General features: G+C 34.8%; 1 protein-coding gene across 1 annotated transcript in view; it reads right to left on the reverse strand.

Moving 5' to 3' along the window:
• Positions 1–796: 796 nt before the first annotated feature.
• LOC104525433 (methylcrotonoyl-CoA carboxylase beta chain, mitochondrial-like) overlaps positions 797–11,325 on the reverse strand; it is a gene marked incomplete at both ends in the record, with an annotated part of 17,567 nt that continues 7,038 nt past the window's right edge. The window contains 10 exon segments of the mRNA XM_010168588.2: positions 797–882; positions 2,149–2,263; positions 3,039–3,195; positions 3,468–3,534; positions 5,618–5,694; positions 5,889–5,961; positions 7,186–7,256; positions 7,259–7,277; positions 8,212–8,311; positions 8,978–9,042. Coding sequence (XP_010166890.2) covers positions 797–882; positions 2,149–2,263; positions 3,039–3,195; positions 3,468–3,534; positions 5,618–5,694; positions 5,889–5,961; positions 7,186–7,256; positions 7,259–7,277; positions 8,212–8,311; positions 8,978–9,042 — 830 coding nt within the window.

An 11,325-nucleotide genomic window follows, 5' to 3' on the forward strand; every position in this document is an offset into this window, starting at 1 on the left:
TACCACCATTAGCAGTTGAAAGCCTGAGGAGAACTAGCTTTTGGTTACCACATGCAGAAAAATGTGCAGGAAGATTAGTACAGGTGGGATGAAACTAATGTAGAGTAACAACCAGAGGCCAAGAAAGCCTCTAAGCTCATGTCCAGAGGTAACACTTCAGGATGCCACCTTGCTTCATTAGCCTAACTAGTTCTTGGGCATCTACTAATATTCCATTAACCTGAGGACAAAATGCTGCAAAGGATTTCTCAACAAACATGAATATGCTGCACCCATCAGCTAATGCCCTATCCAAACTGCTATTATCCAGTATAGTCACCCAGCAAGATCTTGACCTATAATTTGCAAATAGCTTCACATCTTCCTGTAACTTCTTTACTACTGGCCTCTTCTACTTGCAGAACCCCACTACAATGAATTGTTCCTAACACACATGCAGCCACTCATTACACTGTTCAAGGGGCTTTAGAAAGGCGACCAGATACTACACTGGGGAGAAAGTTAGAAAACTTACCTAGAACAAAATACATGAACTCCCTATTACCATATAATTACTTAAAGAACCAGCAGAGTAGTTCCTGCAAGTGGATGCCTTCTTCTGAAACAGCACATAATACAAAGTCTCAGAGACAAGACAGACAAAACATTGATTTGGAGCTTGTTTTGTACTTGTTCACATCAAACAAAATCTTTGTTCCAGACTGCTCTGTTCTGCTGTCTTCAACACCAAGATTTAGATGTTATTGTCATGTCCTGTGACTACAATAAAGTTTTGGAAAAGTCATTTAAATGTTACCTTGCACTGGAATAATAAGGGTTTCCTTCCTCCTCAAACCTCCTAATGATTGGCTCCTTCAAAGCTGCTTCATCTGCCTCAGATAACTAAAAAAACCAGGCAAATACACAAACACAGATAAGATATCCAATATTTTCTTCCACAATGACAGCAGAACTTTATATGCAGCACCAAACTTGAAGACACTGCCTAAATGATCTCCCCAAAGTTTTCCTCCTTTCTACACATGATTAGCAATTTAGCATATTTGACAATGAAATTAAAATACCACTTTCAAAACAGTTAGGTGTGAAAAGGAGAGTAAAAATATACTTAACTGAGAATCAGAATAATTGTAGATTAGTATGTGAAAAATTACTGAAGCTACTGTACTGAATAAATCCTGTTCTGAGTTGCCTTTGGCAAGATTTTTTTAATAAAACAAGTCTGTACTATGGTAACACCATGTCTCTCTGTGATCCAGAGTGGTCACCATTGTAATTCAGAAATTTTTTTATTTTCTAACACATTTTATTGATGTTAACTACAAATATTTTTCTCCAACTTCTTTCTCGGTATCATCCTGTCCATCTTAGGGATTTGGGAAATTAAGACAGAGAGAGATGAGGGTAAATATATCCTATCCACAGAAAGCTCAAGTAAAGTGTGGAAAAAAGAACTGTTGAGGTAACGTACATACTGCTTTGTTATTCTGAAAAACTACTCATGATAAATACAAGCAATTTTAAGACATCACAATAAAATAACTTATGAGACCAAGGCACCAATATAAACAAACTATGTAGTTTAAAAAACAGAGCAGAAAACAGTATACAGAGAAACTAGAAAAAACTATCAAACAAAATACACTAATTTTCAATTAAAATTTTGAAATGAGTCAAAACCTTTTCCAAACCTCTTGCAGACTTCTGCTGCTGTAAGTTTCATGGTTGTCAGTCACTGAATAATTTGAAGATTGCCTTTCTAGAAAACTGCCTATGTCAAAAATAATTGGAAAGACACTTTGTTCTCACGTATTCCTCTTCATACTCCCAAACCAGGAAGGATCCCTGCCTACTCATCTGGGGCAGAATTAATAATCTGGTGCACAAAATACAAAAATATGATGATATGAGAAATAGTCCTCTTTCTAAGCAAAGACAAGAAATGCCATGAATGATCTTTATATTTAGAAGATGTAAACAATAACATTCACAAATGCTTCATGTTTGTCAATGCACTAGGTGGCATCAGGAGAACGAGAGTTCATTGGGGTCTCACTCTAACACCCTTTCTTAGTTCATAAAGTGAGCAACTCCAGTGACAGTGTAAATTATAATTACATTACTGCAAATGAAAGAAGAAAGATGCACCTGTTTTCCCTCCCTTGCTTTTTGGTCCTTAGCTATGGTAGCTAGAACAGTTGCAGCTTGTTCCCCTCCCATCACTGATATGCGAGCATTTGGCCACACATAAAGAAATCTTGGACTGAAAAAAAAAAAAAAATTAAAATAAGATATCTTCTTATTGTCTAGTAAAGAACTAGTTCTCACTCAGCTAAGAATTCATTTTTATGCATGACAACCTAACAATGTATTGGTTTTTAAAGAATGAAAATGTACTTGAATGCTTGCAGCATTAAGTTTGAAAATACAAAAACTCTGCTTATTTCCTATATTCAAGTGCCTAACAAAATTATTTTTCTCTTTCTTGAGCCTCTTAATCTCACATCCCTCCAAGCAATTTTTCCTTTAAAAATATCACAAACAACTTAAAAAGTATCAGGGACCTTGAAAAAATGAAAAACACATTTATGAGCCATATTCAAAGAGTCAAAAAAATTAAGTCCTTAGGGGTTCTGCAAACATTACTCATAAAAACAGGCTTATTGAAGTGAATAAGGTTTTTTTTAACACAAGTTGGTACTCTTTATATGAATGCAGAATAAAGGACTAGCCCATACTGCCTAATGATTGTTTAGGACTATACAATTTTTCCTCCAATAGCTAAAATGGGAGAAAAGGATGTCAGCACATTTATATGTTGGAAGATCTCCATCATCTAATTCAAGGTTAATTATGAGCTTATCAATCTCTACAGGTTTGTCAGGTTGTTATTTACTTATGACTGTATTCACTGAGAACTATTATCTCTTCCAAGTAGTATAACTTCTTAAGAATGTAGATAGTTCTTCAGAATGGTACTTCAAGGTTATGTTCTCTGAACTTACTTATCTCCTGTCATAATTTGATGTAACACTTACCTATATGCTCTTCCACACATGCCATAGTTTCCAGCTCCATAAGAACCACCGATTATCACTGTTATTTTAGGTACATTGGCACAAGCTACAGCAGTTACCATCTTGGCACCATCTTTTGCTATCCCTCCAGCTTCATACTCTCTACCAACCATGAAACCTAAAGAAATAAATCATGAAAAAAAGGCTCATTAACTTTGTATTATTATATTGTGCTATATGTCATACTTGGTGTTTTATAGCACATGCAGAAAAAACTGAAGAACAAATCAAAATGCAAGGTCTTCACCAGCTGTTGACAGGCTGATTTCAGAACAGGCTGGAGATGTAGGTGCAACAAAGCACACAAGATGCTGTCTAAAACTCATAGCCTCAACAATTAACAGCAAAGCCTACAATATAGTGAAACTTCAAAATATTGAGCTTGTTTACCTGTAATATTCTGCAAAAACACAATGGGAATATTTCTCTGGCAACACAACTGGATGAAATGTGTACCCTGTGGGGAAAAAAGGAAAAAAAAATTAAAAGTAAGCCATTAAAAGTTGGATCAGCAAAGCTATCACTGCCAGCACTCTGTAGTCTGAGACAAGTCTCCTTCCACTGAAGTCCTTGGGAATACATGGGAGTTTTTGAATCATGAAGTGCTGTGCTACTTCTGCCTCATCCACAGTCAACTGCAAAACATGCATTCACTCTACTAGAAGTAAGAAAATGCCAAAAATGTGTGAAATGAAGGGTAAAGCAGAAATAATATCCTTAAAAAGCACTACTGCTGATAGCAAAAATCTCAATTGTTTTGACTTGGCCAACATATAGTTAAACCACAGACAACTTCACAGTGTAGCATCTGAAATCGAGTTTTGTAACACAGTGTCATGGAAATTAAGACAGTGAGTCAGAAAGACGTATCTCCCCATTTCCTGTACAAAAGAAAATTATTCTCTGAAATTGGGAAAGGCACACATATACTATTTGCTCATGGCCCTGCCAATTGCTGTAACACTCAAAACTCTTTCCTTTTTGTCAGGGCAGATACCCTCTCCCCATTTTCTAGGAAAAGACCACTTTCCTAGCGAAAATAAAAATAGTAGATTCCAAGCTTCTGTTTCAACTAGAAATAGTCTAAATCAATACAGTTTGTCAGCTTATTTACACACTGCTGTTAAAAAAAAAAAAAAAAAAAAAAGTAGTATGTAGCACAGCAACTGAAAAAAAACCCCTAACCTCTTCACAATACAAAACCAGCAAAATTTACAAAAAGAAAACAAAAGAGAAAATCATGGAGCATAATCTTTAGCTAGCTCCTTCAGAGAGAAGTGCTCCAAAAGGACAGTGATGATCATGGAAAAAAGATGAATCTCAACTCACTACAAAAATGTAAAAGAAAAAAAAAGGAATCTTGTTAGACAATGGTGCTTACAGAAGCGACACCACCGACAGAGTTCTCTCTAGAAGTGAAACAAGTGAAACTTGATCTTCTCCTCTTACAGTACTGATATGCCAGTAAAAATGAGAAGATTCCTTACTTTTTTTTTTTTAATTGGTAGGAAAAAAAGTTGCAGCATGAAACTATCAGAAAAATATTCAAAGTGTTAGAACTACTGGAAGAGTTATTTTCAACTTGGAAATAACTGTGGAAAAACAAATGCTAGGCAAAAACAATGTCAGTAACTGCAGTGCTCCAAACTGAAAGTGTTCCTTCAAGTACATGAAACTCAATTTTGTGTATTATTTTATTACAGCATCAAATCAAGTAAAATTTCTTCCTTTCCCCAAATCTCTCATGGAGGCTTCCTTTCTCCTATAGATTTTCAATACTGATTTCCTCACAATTAGTTTGATGAGTCTGCTAGAACAAAACTACCATATATAATTGCTATTACAAAAAATCCAACTGATAGTAGTTTCTTGAAAAAATACAATAAACCAAAAATAGAATAAGGTAAGTAACCACTCTGCCATACCCAGAAACTCTTTATCACTACCAATCCCCCAAGCCCATTCTGTAAAGCACTATTAACTGCAATGCAATCACAACATTCTATCAAAGATGCCCTTTCAATTCACAAAACAGGTATTTCAGTTCACAGATTTTACGAGACTGCACATGTTTTCACTCATTAGTCTAAGCCAGGGTCTGTCGCAGCAAAGCATGAAAATTAAATCTCTGGTAAACCGATAAACTGGGTACTAGAATCTACTTTTGAAATTTCCCATTTATTACAAAAACAATTATGTGATTTATTTTAATATTTCACAGTTTAGGGTTAGGAATTACAGGTTATTTCATACAATCAGCATAGACTTTTCTTGTAATAGCTCTAAGTCTCAAGATATACTATTTCAACTACGTTGTAGTCACACAAATTCAAATGCTGTTTTTCTAACGATTTTTTCCTATTGACATATCTACTTTGTATCAGAAAAATCTACACAACACCATTTCTAAAATACAGTCAATTATTTTTACAGCTTATTAAGCTATTGCATGAAAATGTGGAGACAGTCTACTTTCATTATTAAAAAAGTTCCTAATTTCAAGAGCAAGTTGCAAATAAGCTAATAATCTATTTATTTACCTTTTTTGCTGACTCTGAGAAAAGAACTCCATTGTTTCCAATAATTCCTACTGGATACCCAAATATTCTTGCAAATCCTGAAGAAGAAAGATAGATTTGTAAATTTTCACATGTATTTATTTTACCATAGCATATAAAGGCAACACTTCGTAACAGAAACTGCTACTCTTCTGAAATATTAAAAATATCAATGGCTGAGCCAAACAGAATTAATCCAACTACACAACCAGTGCGAACATACACAGAGTAATTATAATAAATTTCTAAATACCTGTAATTAACGTATCCCCATACAAGGCTTTGAATTCATCAAATTTACTTCCATCTACAATTCTAGCAATGACCTGAAGAAAAAACAGAAAAATAAAATGAAATTCCTAATCCTTCATAGATTTAATTTGTTTAGAAAGAAAGACCATGCTACTATATAACATAAAATAAATGCTTAAAGATCATCAAGCAGCCTAGTATATAAACAGTCTGGATGGCAGGCAAAGCCCATTTCCTTTACAAAGTGTGATTTATCTACATGTTTATAAAAATGGAATTTCAAGATAAAGAATATTCTAACCAAGCCATTAAAATTATACAGGAACAAAGTTTTCCTGATTAGTTAAATATCAAATGGTTATATTAAACATTAATCAATAGACTCACATTTAAAAAGAGAAAAACACAGTCATGAGTCACTTTCTTAGAGGTAAGATTATTTTCAGTTATGCTTAAGTTTGTGACATACAAAAACAATGAAGATCTGTTTTGAGGTTTCTCTGAGATGCAAAGGAGCCATTTTATATAAATACAGATCCATTGCTATCAAGACGTTTTCCAGAAGACATTTATTTCAACTTTAAAAGAACATAAATCCAAGCTCTTACAACTTTCGAGAGTGTAGTGTGAGACTCAATAAAGATGTTTATCATTTTCCCCTTAATGCAAAGCAAATCTTAGTAATTCCTGACAAAGTATTTTAAGAAAGGTACATACTAAGACTCTTCCTAAAATAAATACTTTGTTTGTAGTGAAAAGGTTCTGAATATGGGATCTATGCAAAATATGGGAAAGAATGCGGTATCAGATGAAGGTACTGAGGCACATAATTACATTAGAACTGCAGCAGAGTAAAATAGAGTGGTCAGGAGAGCACTGAATTGTTTGGGGTGCTTATACTCCATAAATTTTAAAATATTTGATCTTTTGCTTTCACTGAATTAACAGAAAAATAAAATTATCACATTGCTCGGCAAGTCTGTAGAATGCTTTACCAACATAAAGTACCCTATATTCTGGCAGCTTTTTCAGAATGTTAGCAATCTCTCCTCCTTGCTCAACCTTCCTAAAAGTATAACCAAACAGCATTATTATTTTCAACATACCATTGCCATTACAATGGATCTGCTGGGGAAAAATATAAAAAAATACATTAAGAGATTTTATGAAATGTAAATATTCTCCATATACCCCAAATCAGGTTCCTGTAGACAAACCACTATATAAAGAGTGATTTCCTGCAAGAAAACTGGGTGCATGCATGTATGGGCATGTGGATCTTGCATTTATAGTCATACCTCTTTGACATCAAAGTTTCTTTTCAGCTGGTCGCCAACTATTCCATATATTTCATCAGCAGGAAAAAAACTTCCGATGGTTCTATAGTCACCTGTAGCAATTTAACAAAACAATTTACACAATAAAGGAATTATTAGTCCACATTATTACTTAAAAAAACCCCAAACAGTAATTAATTTGCCAACTGCTTTGAGCACAGTGTTCTCTTTGCCAACCACATCAAAATGCCTGTACTGGCTTGTCCTCATTGTGCACAAAAATCAAGTTTCTTAAAATGAAGGTTGGTAACACTTTCTCATTTACTGGTACCTTTGTTTCTACTCCTGTGTATACTTCTGTATGTGCTCCACTTCTTCCATGTTATAAAAAATTAAGCAAGTCCTCCCATTTGCTTACTTCCCCCTCTGCCCTATTAGGCAGGTAGTATTCTAAAAAAGCAATTAATGTTTTTGCCACGCAACTGAATAGAACACGTGACCTTCCTTCAGCTACTGAGCTTTATCTTCAATTCACTCACTCACATCTCCTGCCAGAATAAATCAAGGCAATCCCTTCCCTCTATGCTTTCCATCCTGTTTTCTACAAGGAATTTTTAAATCAATACAGTACAACAACATGATTTAGGTCTATCCCCTCAGTTTTATAGCTTCAATCAATAATCATAGAAAATATGTATTAAAAAAGAAGTTTTAGCAGGTATCTAATTTTAAATCCATGGGAATGATCATTTGGGCTTAAAATTAAATTAAGGACCTTGCAAGACTGGGTTCATCTTAAAAGTGCAGTTCTGTGGTTCTGAAGCATTGTTCTAGTTGCTTCACTCTAGCATGTAATCCCAGTGATTTTATTGGGAATAAAGCAGCAGGAGCAGAACTGAAACATTAGAGAAATCTTTAAGGACAAGAACTGTAACTTCAATTTTCAAAGTGTCTAAAGTCACAGACCAAAAATGCGTTCTGTAAATCAGGCAAAGAAAAGCATTTCTACTTTAAACAATGCAGTGTTTTCAGATTCTATAAACTTACATCTACTTTCTTTTGGAGATTTAAACTTCTTACAGCTTTCCTTGCTAGATGAAGTGCATGATTGTCATCCAAAGCATAATGATCTGTTACACCAGATTTTCTGTATGTGAATAAAAACAGCAATATGAAGACTTAAAAAAAACCCCAAACCCTAACAATGAAAATTCAAGGTTCTAAAAATTTTTAAGACTTAGTTATGAACTGCCCTTAAAAATATTCACTTCAGTACTTTGAAGTAAAAATTAAGCATTTATTGTACAGTAATGCTTAACTTACTGTACAGTAATACCTGACTTTGTTTACTATTCTTTTCATTTTAAAACTCAAAAGTGTGTAGAACTCTTTGTTTTTATAAGGATTCACTTACAAAAGTTACAAGCTATTTTCATCTTGTTTGCAGTAAGTTCTGACAGTAAGAAAGACACAATCTGCAAAATATACTTTCTCAATGTGTTTTATTCTATTAATGTTCGGTACTAAACAGTATCGGACATACTATTTGTGATGCTGCAGTACATTAGACATGTAAATATTTTAAAGTAGTAAATGAAGAAATCAAGATCCTAATTATAGAAACGTAAGGTAACTATGCTACTCTAACAATAAAATGATTCATAATCACCAGATAAGGATATAGAAAATCTTAATTATCAAAATCTAAATACAGTTTTAAAAAAGATCTAAATATAAATTTATAAAATAAAATTTATCCTACTAAAGTCTAAAGGATGGGAGAAATTAACTGTGGGAAAATACTTCTTTAAACCTGCAGTGAAGATCTGCCCCTCCAAGATCCTCTGCTGATACCTCTTCACCTGTTGCTGCTTTTACCTACCACAAGAAAAGGAAAATGAGCTTCAGAGTTGACACTTGTCTTGTATTAATATTTTTACTGGCTCAGTTATAGCAATAAAAGAGATCTTTGCAAAATGCTTCCTCATTAATAAAATTTCCTGTTACTCTCCCTCAGAGCATCTAAAATGTGACAATACCAAATTTTGTCAAAATTACTTAATTTCTCTTTGTATCATTATTCTAGCATTAATATGTAGTTTTTATTGAGAAAGATTCTCCAATTACTGTTGTATTTATTGCTGTGTTTATTATTAGTGTGAATATACCTGCACACGCTTCAAATTTATGAACATGCATTTTCACAAAAAAAAGCAAGACATTTCAAAGTGATGCTTTCCTGCACTGTTTCAAACAAATATCTCAGTTGAAACTTAGCATTCTTTGACTTTGCTTTCTCTACACAATTCTGTGAATTTTAATTAACTTATTTAAATATTAATCAAAACCCAATCATTCACAGCTTTTATTTTCTAAATCTTCCTTTAAACACACAGTAATTTAATAAGAATAATTTTCTGAAAAAAAGCATATTAATGTCATAAAACTATTTGGATCAAGTATGAGGTCTCCACAGCAACACCTGGAATGCACAATCTAAATCCTAGATCTGTTGAATCTTACACCTGATAGGATAATTTGAGAGTGAGTGAACTCCTTAAAACAAAGCAGTATCATTTACTGCATAGTAAAAAAACTACCATAACTTCTTTGAAAAGGATTCCTTGCAAGCTGGTGAAACCATTATTCACCAGACACAATGAGTACAGAGGCAGCACAAGAGACAAAGGAAGAGAAAACTACCACTGCTTTCAAAACGTATTTCAGTTTCCAAGTTTCATGCCTAAAACCAAAGCACACTAAATATATAAATACATACACACACACAATTCCAAACTGTCAAGTTTGTAAAATTAAGTATAGCTATTTCTTCACTAGTAGGATTTTTGCTTTTGAATTTGAATGACTACCCATGTAATAAGAAGGTGTAGTATTCTGATACTAATTAATAAAAAGTTTCTGTCAGAGACATCATCAACTTTAGTCTTCGTTAAACAAACAGAAAAACATACTTTTAGGAGAAATTAGGAAAAATTTATTCACTGAAAGGGTTGTCAAGCATTGGAGCAGGCTGTCCAGGGAAGTGGTTGAGTCACCACCCCTGAAGGTATTTAAAAGACACGTAGACATGGTGCTTAGGGACATGGTTTAGAGGTGGACTTGGTTAGGTTAATAGTTGAACTCCATGATCTTAAGGGTCTATTCCAACGTGAATGATTCTACAAAATAATTCTATACATCTCTCGTTATGCATCTGACATATTATGCAGTTATAATATATTGTGATTCTGTGAGAACTCCAGAACTCTGAAACATCTGAATATAGCAATGATTTCTATTAGAGCAGAAATTTAAACACTCATTTTAATAAACTTTACAAAACCAGCTTTTTTCCTCTTCCACAGAGGTGACATTTTCCTTCTCCAAATCACAGAACCACAGCTGTGGAGTCTGTCAGACACCCTGGGAGACTGACTAGTTTAACTCCCCTGCTCAAAGCAGGGTCAACCAGAAGAGGCTGCTCATGACCATGTACAGTAGAGTCTGGACTATCTCCAAGGATGGAGACTCCACAACCTCTCTGGACAACTTGGTTCAGCATGACCAACCTTGCAGTAAAAAAGTGTTTTCTTACATCTAAATAGAATTTCCTGTATTTCAGTTTACACCCCGTAGCCTCCTGACCTGTCACTGGACACCAATGAGAAGTCACTGTCTTTACTCCCCCCTGCAAGGTATCCATATACATGGATAGATTCCTCCTGAGCCACCTCCTCACCAGGCAGCCTCTCCTCATATCACAGATCCTCCAGTCCCTTCATCATCTTTGTGGACCTTCACTGACTCACTCGAGTATTTTCATGTCTGTCTTGGTCTGGAGAGCCAAGAGCTGGACCTAGCACCCCAAATGTGTCTTATGAGGGCTGAGTAGATGGGAAGGATCACCACTCTTGAGTTGCTGGAAGCACTCTCTTTAATACTTGTTGAGGGTGTTGCTGGCTGCCTTTGCTGCAAGGGCACATTGCTGACTCATGTTCAATTTGGTGTCCACTGGGACCTACAGTGCCTCTTCTGACAAGCACCTTCCCAGCTGGTTGGTCCCCAGCCTGTTTTGGTGCCTGGGATTATTTCTTCGAAGGAGCATTTGCCTGCTGTGTTTAACTTCAAAAGGTTCCGTTCAGCCCCCTTCTCCAGCCTGTT

This window comes from Antrostomus carolinensis, unplaced genomic scaffold, assembly GCF_000700745.2.
Source record: "Antrostomus carolinensis isolate BGI_N321 unplaced genomic scaffold, ASM70074v2 scaffold25065, whole genome shotgun sequence".
Taxonomy (NCBI): Eukaryota; Metazoa; Chordata; class Aves; order Caprimulgiformes; family Caprimulgidae; genus Antrostomus; species Antrostomus carolinensis.